The sequence below is a fragment of the Anomaloglossus baeobatrachus genome (assembly GCF_048569485.1).
Source record: "Anomaloglossus baeobatrachus isolate aAnoBae1 chromosome 5 unlocalized genomic scaffold, aAnoBae1.hap1 SUPER_5_unloc_11, whole genome shotgun sequence".
In the NCBI taxonomy this organism is placed as follows: domain Eukaryota; kingdom Metazoa; phylum Chordata; class Amphibia; order Anura; family Aromobatidae; genus Anomaloglossus; species Anomaloglossus baeobatrachus.
The window spans coordinates 508,364-526,094 of record NW_027441786.1 but is presented as its reverse complement, the minus strand read 5'-3'; the positions used below and the strand labels follow the sequence as shown (position 1 = coordinate 526,094).

The 17,731-nt window shown below is 49.7% G+C and overlaps 1 protein-coding gene across 1 annotated transcript in view; it reads left to right on the top strand.

The window, feature by feature from the left end:
- Positions 1–17,731, top strand: part of LOC142258789 (uncharacterized) — an 81,228-nt gene that overhangs the window by 44,693 nt on the left and 18,804 nt on the right. Inside the window, exon 5 of the mRNA XM_075331385.1 lies at positions 17,521–17,634. Coding sequence (XP_075187500.1) covers positions 17,521–17,634 — 114 coding nt within the window. The remainder of the gene's footprint in view (positions 1–17,520; positions 17,635–17,731) is intronic.

Below are 17,731 nucleotides of genomic sequence, written 5' to 3'. Positions count from 1 at the left end.
AGCAGGCAATTTCATCCAGCAGGCCACGGTGGACAAGTACCAGGTGCCTGTTACTCCACTCGACAAGCCCCTGGTGATTGCCTCTGTGGATGGGAGACCCCTCTCTGACACCATCTCCTGGATCACCAGGCCGGTCGAACTGCGTATCGGTGCCCTGCACACCGAGAACATAGCTCTCTACGTCCTTCCACACATGTCCCATCAAATCCTGCTGGGACTTCCCTGGTTGCGGACACACGAACCATCTGTCAGCTGGGGCACTGGCGAAATCACCCGATGGGGCTCTTCGTGCCATGAGAAGTGTCTGAAGTCCATACAACCCATCCGACGACCTCCGGTTCCAGAGAACCTACCGGGACTGCCCTCGGCCTATTGGTCCTTCGCAGACGTTTTTGACAAAAAGGAATCTGAGGTACTTCCGCCGCATCGTCCTTACGATTGCGCCATCGACCTGCTCCCAGGAACAACACCACCTCGAGGACGGATATATCCGTTGTCTCCAGCCGAAACAAGGGCCATGTCTGCCTACATCACAGAGAGCCTGGCAAGGGGATTCATTCGGAGGCCCTCCTCTCCTGCGGGAGCAGGCTTCTTCTTCGTCAAGAAGAAAGAGGGCGACTTACGCCCATGCATAGATTACCGGGGATTGAATCAAATCACCGTAAAAAACAAGTACCCTCTGCCGCTCATCCCCGAATTGTTTGACCGACTTAGAGGAGCTCGTGTGTTCACCAAGCTGGATCTTCGGGGTGCCTACAATCTGGTTCGCATCCGCTCTGGGGACGAATGGAAGACCGCGTTCAATACTCGTGATGGGCATTATGAATACTGCGTGATGCCCTTCGGCCTGTGTAACGCACCAGCAGTCTTCCAAGAATTGGTGAACGACATTTTCCGGGACCTTCTTTACGTCTGTGTAGTAGTGTATCTGGATGACATCCTTGTCTTCTCTCCGGACCTCCAGACCCACAGAGAGAACGTACAGCTGGTTCTACAAAGACTGAGAGAGAATCGTCTCTACGCCAAGTACGAGAAGTGTGTCTTTGAGCAGTCTTCTCTCCCCTTCCTGGGGTACATCATCTCTGATACCGGGCTGCAGATGGATCCAAAGAAGGTCTCCTCCATCCTCAACTGGCTTCCTCCTTCTGGACTGAAGGCAATCCAACGTTGGTCACCTGCGGCCGACGCCGCATTTGACTCTCTGAAGCGGGCATTTGCCTCCTCTCCTGTACTCCACCGTCCGGAGTTAAACCGCCAGTTCACCTTGGAGGTGGATGCCTCCTCCTCGGGAGCCGGAGCAGTGCTCATGCAGAAGTCCTCCTCCGGGAAGATGGTGACCTGCGGTTTCTTCTCCAAGAGCTTTTCAGCGCCTGAACGCAACTACACCATCGGTGACCGAGAGCTATTGGCGGTCAAACTGGCTCTGGAGGAATGGCGCTACCTTCTGGAAGGAGCAGTGTATCCCGTGATTATTTATACGGACCACAAGAACCTGGAATACCTGCGGTCCGCTCAACGACTGAACCCACGGCAAGCCAGGTGGTCCTTATTCTTTGCCAGGTTTGATTTCCAGCTCCATTTCCGACCCGCGGACAAGAATGTATGCGCTGATGCCTTGTCTAGGTCTTTCATGCCCATGGAGCAGGAGGAGGAGACTACCCAACCCATCATCTCTCCTAGCAAAATCATTCCGGTGGCTCCTGTCACCCTGGCCCAGATACCGCCCGGGAAGACCTATGTCTCTGAGACTGACAGGCAAAAAGTGTTACACTGGGGTCATGCCTCGAAAACAGCCGGTCATGCTGGCCAGAAGAGAACATGGGGTGCGATTGTACGTCATTACTGGTGGCCATCCCTTCGCACGGACGTCGCTGCTTTTGTCTCTGCCTGCTCCTCTTGTGCCAGGAACAAGACGCCCAAACACCTGCCATATGGCCGTCTTCTGCCTCTGCCGATACCCTCAGTTCCGTGGCATCACATAGCGATGGACTTTATTACGGACTTGCCATTGTCCTCCGGACACACAGTCATATGGGTCGTGGTGGATCGGTTCTCTAAAATGGCTCATTTCGTCCCTATGGCTGGACTGCCCTCTGCTCAGGAACTCGCGGAAGCCTACATACAGCACATCTTCCGCTTGCATGGCTTTCCATCTCACATCGTATCCGATAGAGGAACTCAGTTCACCTCCCGCTTCTGGAGGGCGCTCTGCAAACATCTGGGAGTGACTCTGGACTTTTCCTCTGCCTACCATCCTCAGTCTAATGGCCAAGTGGAGAGGGTCAATCAAATCTTGACATCCTTCTTACGTCACTATGTCAACGCCCATCACGACGACTGGTCCACGCTTCTTCCTTGGGCTGAATTCTCCCATAACCACCACATCAGTGAGTCGTCCTCCAGCTCTCCCTTCCATGTTGTTTACGGACTTCAACCCTCCGTCCCATTGCCTATATCCCCTTCTTCGGATGTCCCTGCTGCTGATACTGTAGCCCGTGACTTCGCTACCATTTGGGACTCTGTCAAGGCGTCCCTTGGGCGTGCTTCCCTGCGGATGAAGAGACACGCAGACAAGAGACGTCTGGACCCTCCGTGTTTCTCTCCTGGAGACCTAGTCTGGCTTGCTTCCAAGTACGTCCGATTGAAGATACCATCCTACAAGCTGGGTCCTCGCTACATCGGGCCGTTTAAGGTCCTCAACAAGATCAATGAGGTCTCCTACAAGCTACAGCTCCCGGCCACGATGAAGATACCCAATTCCTTCCACGTCTCCCTGCTCAAGCCGGTTGTCCTTGGTCCCTTCTCCGCTGCTGCCAGTTCGGCTCCTCCTCCTATTGCCGATGACGACATCTATGCGGTAAGGGATATCGTGGCCATGAAGACCGTACGAGGTCGACAGTTCTTCCTGGTGGACTGGGCTGGGTATGGTCCTGAGGATAGGTCCTGGGAGCCTCGGGAGAATGTGGGCACTCCGCTGATCCGTGCCTTCCTGTCCCGGTTGCGGGGAGGGGGGCGTGGGGGGGGGTACTGTCACGCTCCCCGGGTCCCCTGCGCTGCCCTCCGGCTCACCTGTCACGCTCCCCGGCTCCCCTGCCTCGCTTCCCGGTTCCTTGGTCCGGTCACCGCCGCTCCCCGCTCTCCTGCCTCCATTGCCAGCGCGTCCCCGGCGTCCTGGCCCCCGCTCCCGGCGCCCGTCGGCTTCTCAGCCCCAGGCCGTCCCTGCTGCTTCCTCCTCGCAGCTTCCTGCTCTGGCTTCTGGCACTCGGGCAGCGCGCATGCGCATTAGGGCGCGCGCGCGGTCATTGACCCTTTCTTAAAGGGCCAGCGTCCATTAACAGGAAATGATGCAAACAGGTACAGGGTATAAAGGGGTTTAATGTCCAAGGGGGCGGGGCCTGATCTTCGTGTTTTCCAAGCTAGGAGTCAGGTCTCCTGGTGTTGCTTTGCCATACTCACGTATCTCTCTTCTAGAGCTGATCCTGCCTCGCCATCCGGTCCTGCTGAATCCCAAACCCCGCACGCTGTTCATCTGCCATCTGACAGTCCGCACCATCTCGGATCCCTGCGGTGACCCGTCATCTCGCTCCAAAGGTTCCGGACCCCGCCTGACATCATCTCGGCTTCCGAACCTGAGCTGCGTCACCCGGACTACCATCAGTGACTCCGTGGTCCCAGGGACTTCTCCGTTATCCTCATATGCACGGACTGTTCAGCTGCCTATAGTGCTTCAGCTACCGGACTCCTTACCACCATCTTGGAGTTCGGCCCAGTGGATCCACTTCCTGGGTCTGCCCGTCCGCCTGGCCCTGACAGTATTCATCTTGGATACTGAGGAGGTCATCACCGGTAAACCACTATAACAAATCTAACACATAACACGAGAGCTCTTTCACTGGGACAGGCCAGGGTAGGTGCCGGGGGTGGCCATCACAGGTATGGGACCTCCTGCCCACTAGTTCAGCAGCACAGAAGGCGGGGCACCTTCAGGGGAAGTTAGGAGCCATCTCACACAAAATTCAGTTAGTGCCAGGTTGACACCCAGGAAGGGGGTCGATAAGGCATCAGGCAGAGACGTCAGGAAAAGAAGACAGATAGGGGCCCAAGGTCCGGAGCTGGAGGCTCGACCCGGGTTCTTAGGAAGAAGGGGAATCCCAGGGTTCATGAGGAGTGCAGCAACCACCCGTGACCCATTCCACAGTCCATAAGCTAGGGTGGAAGGAAGACCACTGGAAAGGACACAGAGAAGAAAACACCAGCCTCGACTTCCTAACTATCCTGGATTGGCTGGAGACCATAACAACAGAGCACGGCACTGCAAAGGCGGTGTAATCTCAGTGAGTAAAGAACTTTGATGACTGCAATCTCTATGTTGTCCCATCACTGCTGGCGCTCCCATCATCGCACCCCTGCGCCATAGGCGATTACTACTCCCAACATCCTCCCTGGGGTCTGAGCTCTGCCTGTGGAGAGCTGTACCATCCGAGCTGCGTGATCATCCGCCCCAGAGAAGACCTCCCGCAGCGGCGGCTAATACTTGGCCACATACCACAGATGTCATCACAAATACAAACTCCACACCCCATCTCCACTATTATTGACACCGCTGGGGTCATGGAACTGGGCACGGCCGCTGTGACATCCCAAACCAATACCGGCCCGGTGACGAGTAATCCCCAAGACCCCGTGGGCACGTCATACCCATGGAACTTCTCAACCTGCTGGGGGCTACAATATTTCTCAGGGTAGGGGCCCTTCTAAAAGTGATACCTGGATGAGTAGGCATAACATCCTTTAAAATAGGATCTTTTAATAACATGTTTCAGTGTTTTTCCAAAAGATTTCTAATAAAAACACTGTCATTACTGTATGTGGTAATGACATTTGTCGTGAAATCATGCAAATTACTGGATTCAAAAGCAGCAGTTCTGGGTTTAAATTACCTTGGCTTATCTGTTACCTGGTAAGACCCTATTCTGCGCTTCTCTCCACAGTATTTCCTACGTACACTGTGATGGTCAAGCACAGACTGAGTGAGTCGCATGATGAGCGTTGAATGAACTCAGGTGAGGTCACTGAAGTCACCTGAGGTCAAGTTACCTGCAGTTACAAGTGGAGGACCGTGGTAACCTCCAGCTGTGGCCGCGGCTAACCTAAGTGACGACACCACTGATCGCTGATCAGTCTCTGCCTGAACCTCATAGCGGATAGTCATGTGGCATGATCGCACGCTGTAACTTTACATGTAGCAGGGATTGAATCGTCGTGGAACCTCGTGTAGATTATGTTAGACCTGCACGGTTATTTTGGGGATTAATAAAGTGGTAAAAGGGGGTATCCACTACATACACATCATGCACACACGGCTCTGCTACATACACATCATGCACCCACGTCTCCACTACATACACGTCATGCACACACAGCTCTGCTACATACACATCATGCACAAACGGCTCCGCTACATAAACAGCTCCGCTACGTAGACATCATACACACATAGCACTGTTCCGTACACATCGTACACATGCGTCTCTGCTCCATATACGTTATACACACATTTTCAGCAACTTGTGATCAAGACCGATCAGGTCCAAACGTCTATTTTAAAGTCGCTCAACAAATCTTCTCCTCACCTGAACTTATCAATAAAGAATTCAATAAAGCAAAGATCGAAATAAGCGTGTGAAGGGGTCACATACATACGCAACAGGGGTCACATACATATGCAATAATAGTTTAACCGTCCACTGACACCGCGCCTCATCACATCCAGGACTACACTGAGGAGCTGATCATGTGACCCTGACTCCTCCCCTCCATGTGACATCATCACAGGGCCTGTAAGCACAGAGCAGCCATATATCTAGTGTGCGGCTCTGCAGGTGGAGGTAGGTGCAGGGTATTATATATCTAGTGTGCGGCTCTGCAGGTGGAGGTAGGTGCAGGGTATTATATATCTAGTGTGCGGCTCTGCAGGTGGAGGTAGGTGCAGGGTATTATATATCTAGTGTGCGGCTCTGCAGGTGGAGGTAGGTGCAGGGTATTATATATCTAGTGTGCGGCTCTGCAGGTGGAGGTAGGTGCAGGTTATTATATATCTAGTGTGCGGCTCTGCAGGTGGAGGTAGGTGCAGGGTATTATATATCTAGTGTGCGGCTCTGCAGGTGGAGGTAGGTGCAGGGTATTATATATCTAGTGTGCGGCTCTGCAGGTGGAGGTAGGTGCAGGGTATTATATATCTAGTGTGCGGCTCTGCAGGTGGAGGTAGGTGCAGGGTATTATATATCTAGTGTGCGGCTCTGCAGGTGGAGGTAGGTGCAGGGTATTATATATCTAGTGTGCGGCTCTGCAGGTGGAGGTAGGTGCAGGTTATTATATATCTAGTGTGCGGCTCTGCAGGTGGAGGTAGGTGCGGGGTATTATATATCTAGTGTGCGGCTCTGCAGGTGGAGGTGTGTGGAGATTCCCCATTTCTGGGGCAGGCGGCATTAACCCCTTCAGCTCTGAGACTTTCTTGGAGTTTTTCTCTCGCTGATTTCTATGAATCGTGAGGTTTTTGTTCCTTTTCCTCTGATAGATACAAACGCCCCAACTATGAGAGGCCGGAAGTGAGGAAACCCGTCTGCCCTCAGTCCCCAGCCCCTTTCTGCCCTCAGTCCTCGGCCCCTTTCTGCCCTCAGTTCTCGGCCCCTTTCTGCCCTCAGTCCTCAGCCCCTTTCTGCCCTCAGTCCTCGGCCCCTTTCTGTCCTCGGTCCTCGGCCTCCTTCTGCCCTCGGTCCTCGGTTCCTTTATGCCCTCGGTCCTCGGCCCCTTTCTGCCCTCGGTCCTCGGCCCCTTTCTGCCCTCGGTCCTCGGCCCCTTTCTGCCCTCGGTCCTTGGCCCCTTTTTGCCCTCGGTCCTCGGCCCCTTTCTGCCCTCGGTCCTCGGCCCCTTTCTGCCCTCAGTCCCTGGCCTTTTTTACCCTCACACAGTATAATGTTCCCCCAGAATGTTCTCATTATATGTTTCCCCTTATTATCTCCAGTAATTGTATTATTACACCGGATTCTTTATGATGTCACATCGTCATCTTCTCCCCATTCAGGTCCCTACAATATCGGATCCTCTCAGTGGAGATCTTCTATAGAAGAGAATTCTCCTGATTGCCCCGTGAAGGATGGATATGGACAGGGACAAGATGGCGGAGAGGATATTACACCTCACCCTAGAGATCCTCTTCCGGCTTACTGGAGAGGTGAGAGATTCTGATGACGTCACATTACATCATTCTTATCTATGGGAATAACAGATGGACAGAACTGGAGAGGTGAGGACTCTGGAAATGTCTGGAGTGAGATTTAATACTGTGTCTCTCCATAACCAGGATTACACAGTAGTGAAGAAGACCTCTAGTGAGCGCTGTCAGGCCCCTGTGTCTGAGGGATGGGGAAGACCCCTGAGCCCAATCACGGGGCCTCCACCTCACCCCCCGATACATGAGGACATCAATGACCAGAAGATCCTAGAACTCACCTACAAGATGATTGAGCTGCTGACTGGAGAGGTGACACTGCTGGGAATGCTGGGACATTATACAGTAACGCTATGAAGGGATCGGGGGTGACGGTATCATTGTATGTGTCAGGTTCCTATAAGGTGTCAGGACGTCACCGTCTATTTCTCCATGGAGGAGTGGGAGTATTTAGAAGGACACAAAGATCTGTACAAGGACGTCATGATGGAGGTTCCCCAGCCCCTCACATCACCAGGTAATAGACAGGACTAAATACACACGGCCTATAATTATCTGTATGTAAGGAATGAATTCAGTCCCTGTATGTGTCTCCTCCAGGTCTATCCAGTAAGAGGACAACACCAGAGAGATGTCCCCGTCCTCTTCTCCCACAGGACTGTAAACAAGAAGACCCCGATGTTCCTCAGGATCATCAGGTAGATGGAGAGAAGGTGCCATGAAATCTCCCTATGATGTGTAGACGGCTGTGAAGGTCTTGTGCTCAGTCTTGTTTTATCCTCCAGTATTATATGTGTTATACTTGTGTAATGAGAGCGGTGGAGATGGCAGGATTAGGAGAGATAAGAGCTTTGATGATTCCTTTTAGTCCTCGTTCACACTACTGTATTTTCAGTGCTGTCCATAAAATAACACAACGTCTTGCCCTCAGACCATTGTTAGGGTATGTGCGCACTAGGCGTTTTTTTCACGCTGCGTTTTTATGTGCGTTTTTGTCTCAAAAAACGCACCTGCGGCTAAAAAACGCGACAAAAACGCATGCGTTTTTGCCGCGATTTGGTGCGTTTTTTGCTGCGTTTTTGCTCACTGCGTTTTTAATCAGTGCACAATGCCATTAAAGATTGTTGATGAAAAAAAAAAAAAAAAAAAGGTCTGATGTCATTTCCTTCTCCAAAATGTTCATTGTATGCAGGAGGGCAGACAGCTGCTGAACTAGTGTATGCAGGAGAGCAGACAGCAGCTGCAGAACTACATGGCTCAGCATCCTCCATTCACTAGTGTATGCAGGACAGCAGCTGCAGAACTACAAGGCTCAGCATCCTCCATTCACTAGTGTATGCAGGAGAGCAGACAGCAGCTGCAGAACTACAAGGCTCAGCATCCTCCATTCACTAGTGTATGCAGGAGAGCAGACAGCAGCTGCAGAACTACAAGGCTCAGCATCCTCCATTCACTAGTGTATGCAGGAGAGCAGACAGCAGCTGCAGAACTACAAGGCTCAGCATCCTCCATTCACTAGTGTATGCAGGAGAGCAGACAGCAGCTGCAGAACTACAAGGCTCAGCATCCTCCATTCACTAGTGTATGCAGGAGAGCAGACAGCAGCTGCAGAACTACAAGGCTCAGCATCCTCCATTCACTAGTGTATGCAGGAGAGCAGACAGCAGCTGCAGAACTACAAGGCTCAGCATCCTCCATCCAGGACTGTATGCAGTTTTTTGCCCAAAAAAAAAAAAAAAATGACATGGGCTTCGCCATATTTTTGTATGCTAGCCGGGTACAGCAGGCAGGTACGGGCTACCCCCAACCCCCAGCTGCCTATTTGTACCCGGCTGGGAACCAAAAATATAGAGAAGCCCTTTTTTTTTTAATTATTTCATGAATTTCATGAAATAATTAAAAAACAAAATGACGTGAGCTTCGCCTAATTTTTGTGTCCAGCCGGGTACAACTGGGCAGCTGGGGATTGGAATCCACAGTGCAGGGTGCCCAAGCTTTCTGGGCACCCCCACTGCGAATTGCAGTCCGCAGCCACCCCAGAAAATGGCGCTTTCATAGAAGCGCCATCTTCTGGCGCTGCATCCAACGCTTCCAGCTGCCCTGATGCCGGGTGGCTAGCTGGGTAATAATGGAGTTAGGGCTAGCTGTATATTATCAGCTAGCCCTAAGCCCGAAATTCATGGTGTCACGCCAATATTAGACATGGCCACCATGAATTTCTAGTAATGATAAAAAAAAAAAACCACAACACACAGAAAAATATTTTTATTAGAAATAAAACACAACACAATTAGTGACTCCATCTTTATTGAAATAAACCCCCCTCCGCAGTAATCCTGGGTTAGGGTCCCGCGCCGTCCAATCCGGATCCAATATCATCTGATCGGTTTGCTGGAAGGCAAAGCGATCAGATGACGTGTCAGGTTAAACTACGTGAATCACATGACACATCAGTTGATTGTATAAAAGCCGATTATACAATCAGCTGATGCATCAGTAGAAAAAATAAATAAATAAATAAATACTCACTTATGTGCTGATTACCGGCAGCTCCTGGAGCGATCGATTGGACGGGAGTCTGATCCTGTCCCATCGCTGCAGGAGCTGCCGGTAATCAGCTGATGAAGTCCCCTGACGGCAGGATCAGCTGATAGCCGGCCGGGCGCGAAAAAGCCGGCGACACCGCGAGAATCGATCAGCTGATGCGTCAGGTGACTGCATCAGGTGATCCACCGCCAGGTCCTGCAAGCTTCGTACGTGCCCCGGGGAGACTGCACACAGCCAGAGCGGCGGTACCGAGACAGGGGCTGGGAGCGGACATGGCACCGGGACCCTGCAGACAGGTGAGTATGACATTTTTTTTTTTTTTCTACTGTTTACTTTGGTTTTCGCCGCTGCCTCCACCTCCCGCCCAGACATGGCGCCGCACGGAGCTGACATGGCACCGGGCGGGTTGTGGACGCAGCGGTGACGGTACCGGGAGGATTCATGCTTCTGTGTTTACCAACAGAAGGAATCCTCTTCCTGTACACGTCACTGTAGTACCAACCCCTTGCGTTTATAGCTGCGTTTTTAGTCATAGAAACGCGGCTATATGCGTTTTTAATTGCGTTGTTGAACATCTCATTGAACTCAATGGGTGAAAAACGCAGAAATAATTGACATGCTGCATTTTTGTGGTCACCACAAAAACGCAGCTACAAAAAAACGCTTTGTGCGGACAGCACTTATGAAAACCGATAGACATTGCTGGGGAAGCAATGTCACTGCGTTTTCAGCACAAAAACGCGGTAAAAAACGCCGCTAAAAACGCGGCAAAAACGCCGAGTGCGCACAAGGCCTTATTGGATGTGGCAGTGCAGATGGGGATTTTTCTTTCTCACTGACTGAATCTGCGTGTGAGAATAATCCCAGCATCCTCTAGTGCCTTCTGTAAATCGGAGGAGACTCGTCCATTCAGGTCTGTGTCTGCACAAACTATCAGATTCCCACCAGCTCCACCATACAGCAGACATTGTGTTACGGATACATTGCAGTTCTGTAATGAAGGAAGCTGTAAATGGTCTTGTAAATTATTAATAGCGGCTGTAAATACCGGATTGTATATGGATGACAAATAAGAAAAGACTTGTCCTAGTTTTCTGGATGAAGCTGTGATGATTTTTTTATCCGGCCGTGTGATCCCGGTGTGTCGCTCACCTGTGGCGGTCGCCCCAGGGACATCGCTTCACCTTCTGAGACCCACAGGAGCTTCTCTTGGCTGCCGCTGGCAACAGGTATGTCAGGTTTATTTACCTGGAAGTCGTGACGCCACTCACGGTTTTCGGTCAGGGTTATGGGTGACCGCCACTGCAGGTTTAACGAGCGTCTGGGGCTGATGGAATCTGCAGTCAGGTGGTGTGGCTTCCCGTGAGTGAGGCTGGCCCCAGGGGCTTGAGTGTGTGTGGAGCAACAGGTCACAGAATAACTCAGTCGCAGTCCAAGATGTCTTTCAGCTTGTTTACTCACTTTCAGGTGTTATTGTGAGGTAACCCGGGCGATTCTGAGATGAACCAGGTGGAACCAGGTATCCTTCAGGCTGGTCTAAGGGTAACCGTTAACTCGCCTTCCTAGCACTTCTTGTTTCAGATAACCCCTGACTTGAAGTACCGTGGGATTCAGCCAGGGAAGTCGCAACTGCCTTTTCTCCCCTTTATGGCCCATTTGCTGGCAGCGTGGACCAAGTAAGATGGCTCCAGGCTCGATCCTCCTTATGGGCCCCCTCGTTGCTGCTGATGCTCGGACTCTGGTTGGTGCGGGACTTCTTGTCCCCTCACCGGCAGGTTTAGCAGACCACTAAATGGATGTCTGGCTCTAGGGACCTGTTCCTCGTGCTTGCCTAGCCACCAGAAGTCTCCATACACGACCAGCTGACTTCCTCAGCGTCTTTCTGTCGAACTTGCTGGTGACCGTTCTCCGCCGCTAATGGCTACTCCACGTGCAGGGTCTGACTAGCGTCCCGTGTGCCTGCTTGCCACCACACTCACTATCAGACTGGCTCTACTCCTCTCACTTTTCCTGACAGCCACTGCAACCTAGCTTCCAGCTCCTCCCCTACATCACTAGCTGAGATGTGGAGGAACGCCCCCTCTTGGGTCTGCCAGAGGGTCCCCTCTAGTGTGTGGGAGACCTGGTTGCTATGTGTCTGTGCGTACACACCCTATTTCAGCCTTTGGAACCACCTAGAAGCACTGACCCAGCATGTGTACAGTACTCAGTGGCGCCTGACCAGGTCAGGGGTGCCACACCGGCATTAGAGGCCGTTACATCCCGGGAAGAGACAGGATTTATCTAGAAAGTGTAAAATCTTTCCTTTCCCTGAATATTTCTGCCTCCGGTCATATTCCGTCTGCCGGTATAACGGGCTCCGCACCACAAAACTTACATCCAACTCATCAATTGTGGTGTTTTCTAAGTCACTTTTTTTGTCTTTCCTTTATTATTTTTTAGTTTCAAATTCTTCAAAATGGTGCAAGAAAAACTATTCACACCCGGTGAACTTTTCCACATTTTTTCACATTACAGCCACAAAAAATGGATTTTTATTGGGTTTTTATGTGATAACACAAAGTAGCAAACATTTGTGAAGTATAAAGGAAATTATACATGAATTTCTAAAAATGTTAAGAAATTTAACTCTGCAAATTGTGATGTACATTAGTATTCAGCCCCTGAGTGAATACTTTGCAGGACCTCCTTTCACTACAATTACTGCTGCCAATCTCTTGGGATGTGTCTACCAGCTTTGCACATCTAGAGGTGACATTTTTGTCCCTTCTACTTTATAAAACAGCTCTATCTCAGGTAAATTGGATGGAGGCGTCTGTGAAGCAATTTTCAATTCTTATTCTTTTGCTTTTAAAAATATTCATTATTCCATAAAGACCAAATTTGTGGAGTTTATGACCTAAGGGCACTTTACACGCTGCGATACTGGTACCAATATCGCTAGCGAGCGTACCCGCCCCCGTTGGTTGTGCATCACTAGCAAATTGCTGTCCGTGGCGCACAACATAGCTAGGAACAGTCACACTATACTTACCTGCCTAGCGACGTCGCTGTGGCCGGCAGACCGCCTCATTTCTAAGGGGGCAGTTCATTTGGCGTCACAGCGACGTCACTAAGCGGCCACCCAATAGAAGCGGAGGGGCGGAGATGAGTGCAACAAACATCCCGCCCACCTCCTTCCTTCCTCATTGCCGGCGGCCTCAGGTGCGATGTTGTTCCTCGTTCCTGCAGTGTCACATATAGCGATGTGTGCTGCTGCAGGAACAACGAACAACATCGTACCTGCAGCAGCAACGATTTTAGAGATTAGAATGATGTGTCAACGATCAATGATATGGTGAGTATTTTTGATCGTTAGCGGTCGTTCGTACGTTTTACACACAACAACGTCGTTAGTGAGGCCGGATGTGCATCATGAATTCCGTGACCCGAATCTTGTTAGCGAAGTCGTTGTGTGTAAAGTGGCCTTTATAGTTGTCCTGTGGACAGATTCTCCCCCTGAGCTCTGGATCTCTCCTGCTTTTCCTCTGACCACAGGCCTCTTGGCTGCTTCTCTATAATTAGTGCTCTCCTTGCTTGGGATGTTGGTTTAGGTGGACGGCCATGTCTTTGTCGTTTTGCAGTTGTGCTTTATGTGACAACCAAGCATCTGGAGATTTATGTGAGGGGTGTACTGTTCTTAATTAGGCCACACATATTGTGCCTTTGATTGGCAAAGTAAGAGAAGTTAGCCATTCTTTCATGTCAGACTGACCGGAACCCTATTGTCTGTTAAATAATGATTGCCTCAGCCTCTTTGACTACATAAATAACAGGAATATTATGCAGTCAGATTGAACTGAATCAATGAGAGAAGAGCCATCTCCCACCAATACTGTAAGACACAATAACCTGAAATGAAAACTGAGGGTATAAAAAGAGCTTTGCTCCTGTCACCACATTCATTCTGCAGGACATCAGCCTAGGATCCACATTTTCAGCTGGAGGATCACAGATATGCTTCACTGCTCATTGGTGAGCCCACAATTGTGCCTGGAGAACCCAGGTTAGGATCATTCAGTTGACTGGCTACATATCTTGCTGTGCTCAGTCATCTTTCTAAGCTTGCCGCTATCTCCTCTCAGTGGGTGCTCGTTAAAACCAGGGTTCTACTGACTGGGATAGTTAGCCCAGGAAGCCCCGAAGTCACAAAGATTCTAATCCCTCGCGAGCCAACAGATGGGTGAGATTCTGTCGCTTGTACCACCTTGTGGTCTTTCTGTAAATGTACGATACGTTTTTGCCTGTTGGTGAACCAATAACATCTTACCAAGGTGTGGTTCCCTCACCCTGTGTCGTCTGAGTAGTGTCCTGCCCACAAGGAAGGAGTGTGGGCGTTCAGTTGGATGAGCCCTGGTCTGATCGGTCTTTCTGAAGACAGCTAGGCCAGCACTCTACCGTACCCAATGACCCTCATGTCTCCATACTATACTCCTGCCATTTTTGGATGATGGATTGAAAAGTGCTTAGTGAGATGTTCAGAGCTTTGGCTATTTTTTTATAACCAAACCCTGCTTTACTCTTCTCCACAACTTTATCCCTGACCTGTCTGGTGGGTTCCTTGGTTTTCAAGATGCTGTTTGATCCCTAATGTTCTCAAACAAAACTCGTGAAATCTTCACAAAACAGCTGTAGTTATACTGAGAATAAATGATACAGGTGACTCAATTTACTAATTATGTCACTTCTGGAGGCAATTGGTCACTCAGGGGCATCATACTACAAGGGGCTTAATACAAATGCACGTCACAATATTCAGATTTATAGTTAATATAGTTATAAATATGTAGAAAACCATCTATCATTTCCTTTACACTCCACAAATACTTGTTACTTAATACTGGTATATCACATAAAATCACAAAAAAAGGCATTTACATTTGTGGGTATTACGCTAAAATAAGTGGAAACGTTCCGGGGGTGTGAATACCTTTACAAGGGGCAAAATGCCTTCATGACTCTAAAAATATTAGACTAGTTCCCTGGATCAATGTCCCATCACAAAATCTACTACTGATAACCTGCAATAATATATGTTTTAATGAAGGCATCCAAGCCCGCCTTGAATTTTTGTAGTCTATCAACATTTATCACATCATGTGTCAGAGATTTCCATATTCTCACTGCTCTTACAGTAAAGAATCCCCATCTGTGATTATGACTTAACCTCCTTGTCATCATTGCAGGCCTCAGTTGTAAAAAGCTAATTAGAAATATCTCAGTAATGCCCCTGATATACTTGTACATTGTAATAAAATTGCCCCGTAGCCTTTGTGTTTCCAAATGAATAATCCCGCGCTTGCTAACCTGTCCTCCTAGTGTAGTCCTTCCATTCCTTTAATGGTCGCTCTTCTCTGCACCCGCTCTAGTTCAGTTATGTCCTCCTCATTCACTGGAGCCCGAAATTGTGCAGAATATTCTAAGTGTGGCCGCACTAGTGACTTGTATAGAGGCAAAACTGTTCTTGTTCGGAGCATCTGTGCCTCGTTCACTGCATCCTATTATGTTATCTGCCTTGGCAGCAGCTTCCTGGCCCTGGTTGGTTTTCTCGTCCTCCCGCACACCCACGTCTTTTTCAGTGTCATTATTATGCAGTAATTTTGCAAATATTTTTTAAAAAATTGCAGTTTAAAAATCGGCCAAAAAAGTCTGCAAAGCTAAAAACCTGCAAACATACAAAAAAAACAAACAAAAAAACAAAACAAGCAAACCGATGAATATTATAAAATAGTCACGTTCCATACATGTCAAGTAAAAGCCGCTTCTTAATATTATTGGATCAAGAATCTTCATTTCGGTTCCTGCAGCCCCAAAACCATGAATTGTCGTCTCCTTCATGCCATATAAAGTCTCCAGTAATTATATTACTGTACAGGATTCTTTCTGATGTCACATCGTCATCTTCTCCACATTCAGGTCCCTACAATATCGGATCCTCTCAGTGGAGATCTTCTATATAAGAAAATTCTCCTAATTGACCTATCAAGGATGGATATGGACAGTGACAAGATGGCGGAGAGGATATTACACCTCACCCTAGAGATCCTCTTCCGGCTTACTGGAAAGGTGAGAGATTCTGATGACGTCACTTTACATCATTCTTATCTATGGGAATAAAGGCAGCGTGACACGCTACGATATGTCTGCCGATATGTCGTCGGGGGTCACGGATTCCATGACGCACATCCGGCATCGTTAGAGATATCGTAGCATGTGACAGCTACGAACGAGTGTTAACGAGCAAAAATACTCACCTTATCGTTGCTCGTTGACACGTCGTTCATTTTCATAATGTCGTTCCTCCTTCTGTGCGACGGTTGTTCATCGTTCCCGGTGCAGCACACATCGCTACGTGTGACACCGCGTGAACGAGGAACTACAGCTTACCTGCGTCCTGCCGGCAATGAGGAAGGAAGAAGGTGGGCGGAATGTTACGTCCCGCTCATCTCCGCCCCTCCGCTTCTATTGAGCGGCCACTGTGTGACGTCGCTGTGACGACGAACGTCCCTCACCCTTCAGGAAGAGGATGTTCGCCTCACACACAGCAAGGTCGTGCGGAAGGTAAGTACATGTGACGGGAATTAACAACTTTGTGCGCCACGGGCAACAAATTGCCTGTGACGCACTAACGACGGGGCGGGTGCGATCGCACGATATATCGTCGCGTGTAAAGCAACCTTTACAGATGGACAGAACTGGAGAGGTGAGGACTCTGGAAATGTCTGTAGTGAGATTTATTACTATGTCTCTCCATAACCAGGATTACACAGTAGTGAAGAAGACCTCTAGTGAGCACTGTCAGGCCCCTGAGTCTGAGGGATGGGGAAAACCCCTGAGCCCAATCACGGGGCCTCCACCTCACCTCCTGATACATGAGGACATCAATGACCAAAAGATCCTAGAACTCACCTACAAGATGATTGAGCTGCTGTCTGGAGAGGTGACACTGCTGGGAATGCTGGGACATTATACAGTAACGCTATGAAGGGATCGGGGGTGACGGTATCATTGTATGTGTCAGGTTCCTATAAGGTGTCAGGACGTCGCCATCTATTTCTCCATGGAGGAGTGGGAGTATTTAGAAGGACACAAAGATCTGTACAAGGACGTCATGATGGAGGTTCCCCAGCCCCTCACATCACCAGGTAATAGACAGGACTAAATACACACGGCCTATAATCAGGGGCGTAACGACCACGGTCGCAGCGGTCTCCACTGCGACCGGGCCCGGGCTGGTTTGGGGCCCGCGGCTGGCGCCCGCCGTTCAGAGAAACAGCCGGCTCCTCTCAGCTGTTACTTTACTTTCAAACAGTAGCGCAGCTACCGAGGGAGGGGGGGCCCATGCTCAGAGAACGCCCAACCGGAGCTGCGCTACTGTTAACTATATCAGCGCATACAGCGCACCGATATAGTTAACCTCTGCGATAGTACTGGGAAATATGATTTCCCTGCACTGCTGGATGAGCGCACGCATATATATACACCAGGATAGGCCCACACCTTGGGGGACAAATATATGTCACAATAGGGCCCAGTCTGGGAGACAAATAATGTATATATGACTTAGAACTCTACTGACCAACGTCCGGAGGTGGGCCCAGGTCTAAATTTCGCACCGGGGCCCATCGCACTCTAGTTACGCCACTGCCTATAATTATCTGTATGTAAGTAATAAATTCAGTCCCTGTATGTGTCTCCTCCAGTTCTATCCAGTAAGAGGACAACACCAGAGAGATGTCCCCGTCCTCTTCTCCCACAGGACTGTAAACAAGAAGACCCCGATGTTCCTCAGGATGTGTTTCCTCCAGCTCTATCCAGTAAGAGATATCTACTCATGTACTTTCTGCACTAATTTTGTGTTTACATTTTTAGACTTTCTGCTCTGGTTTTTTCAGCTGTATTTTCTTTGCTTCT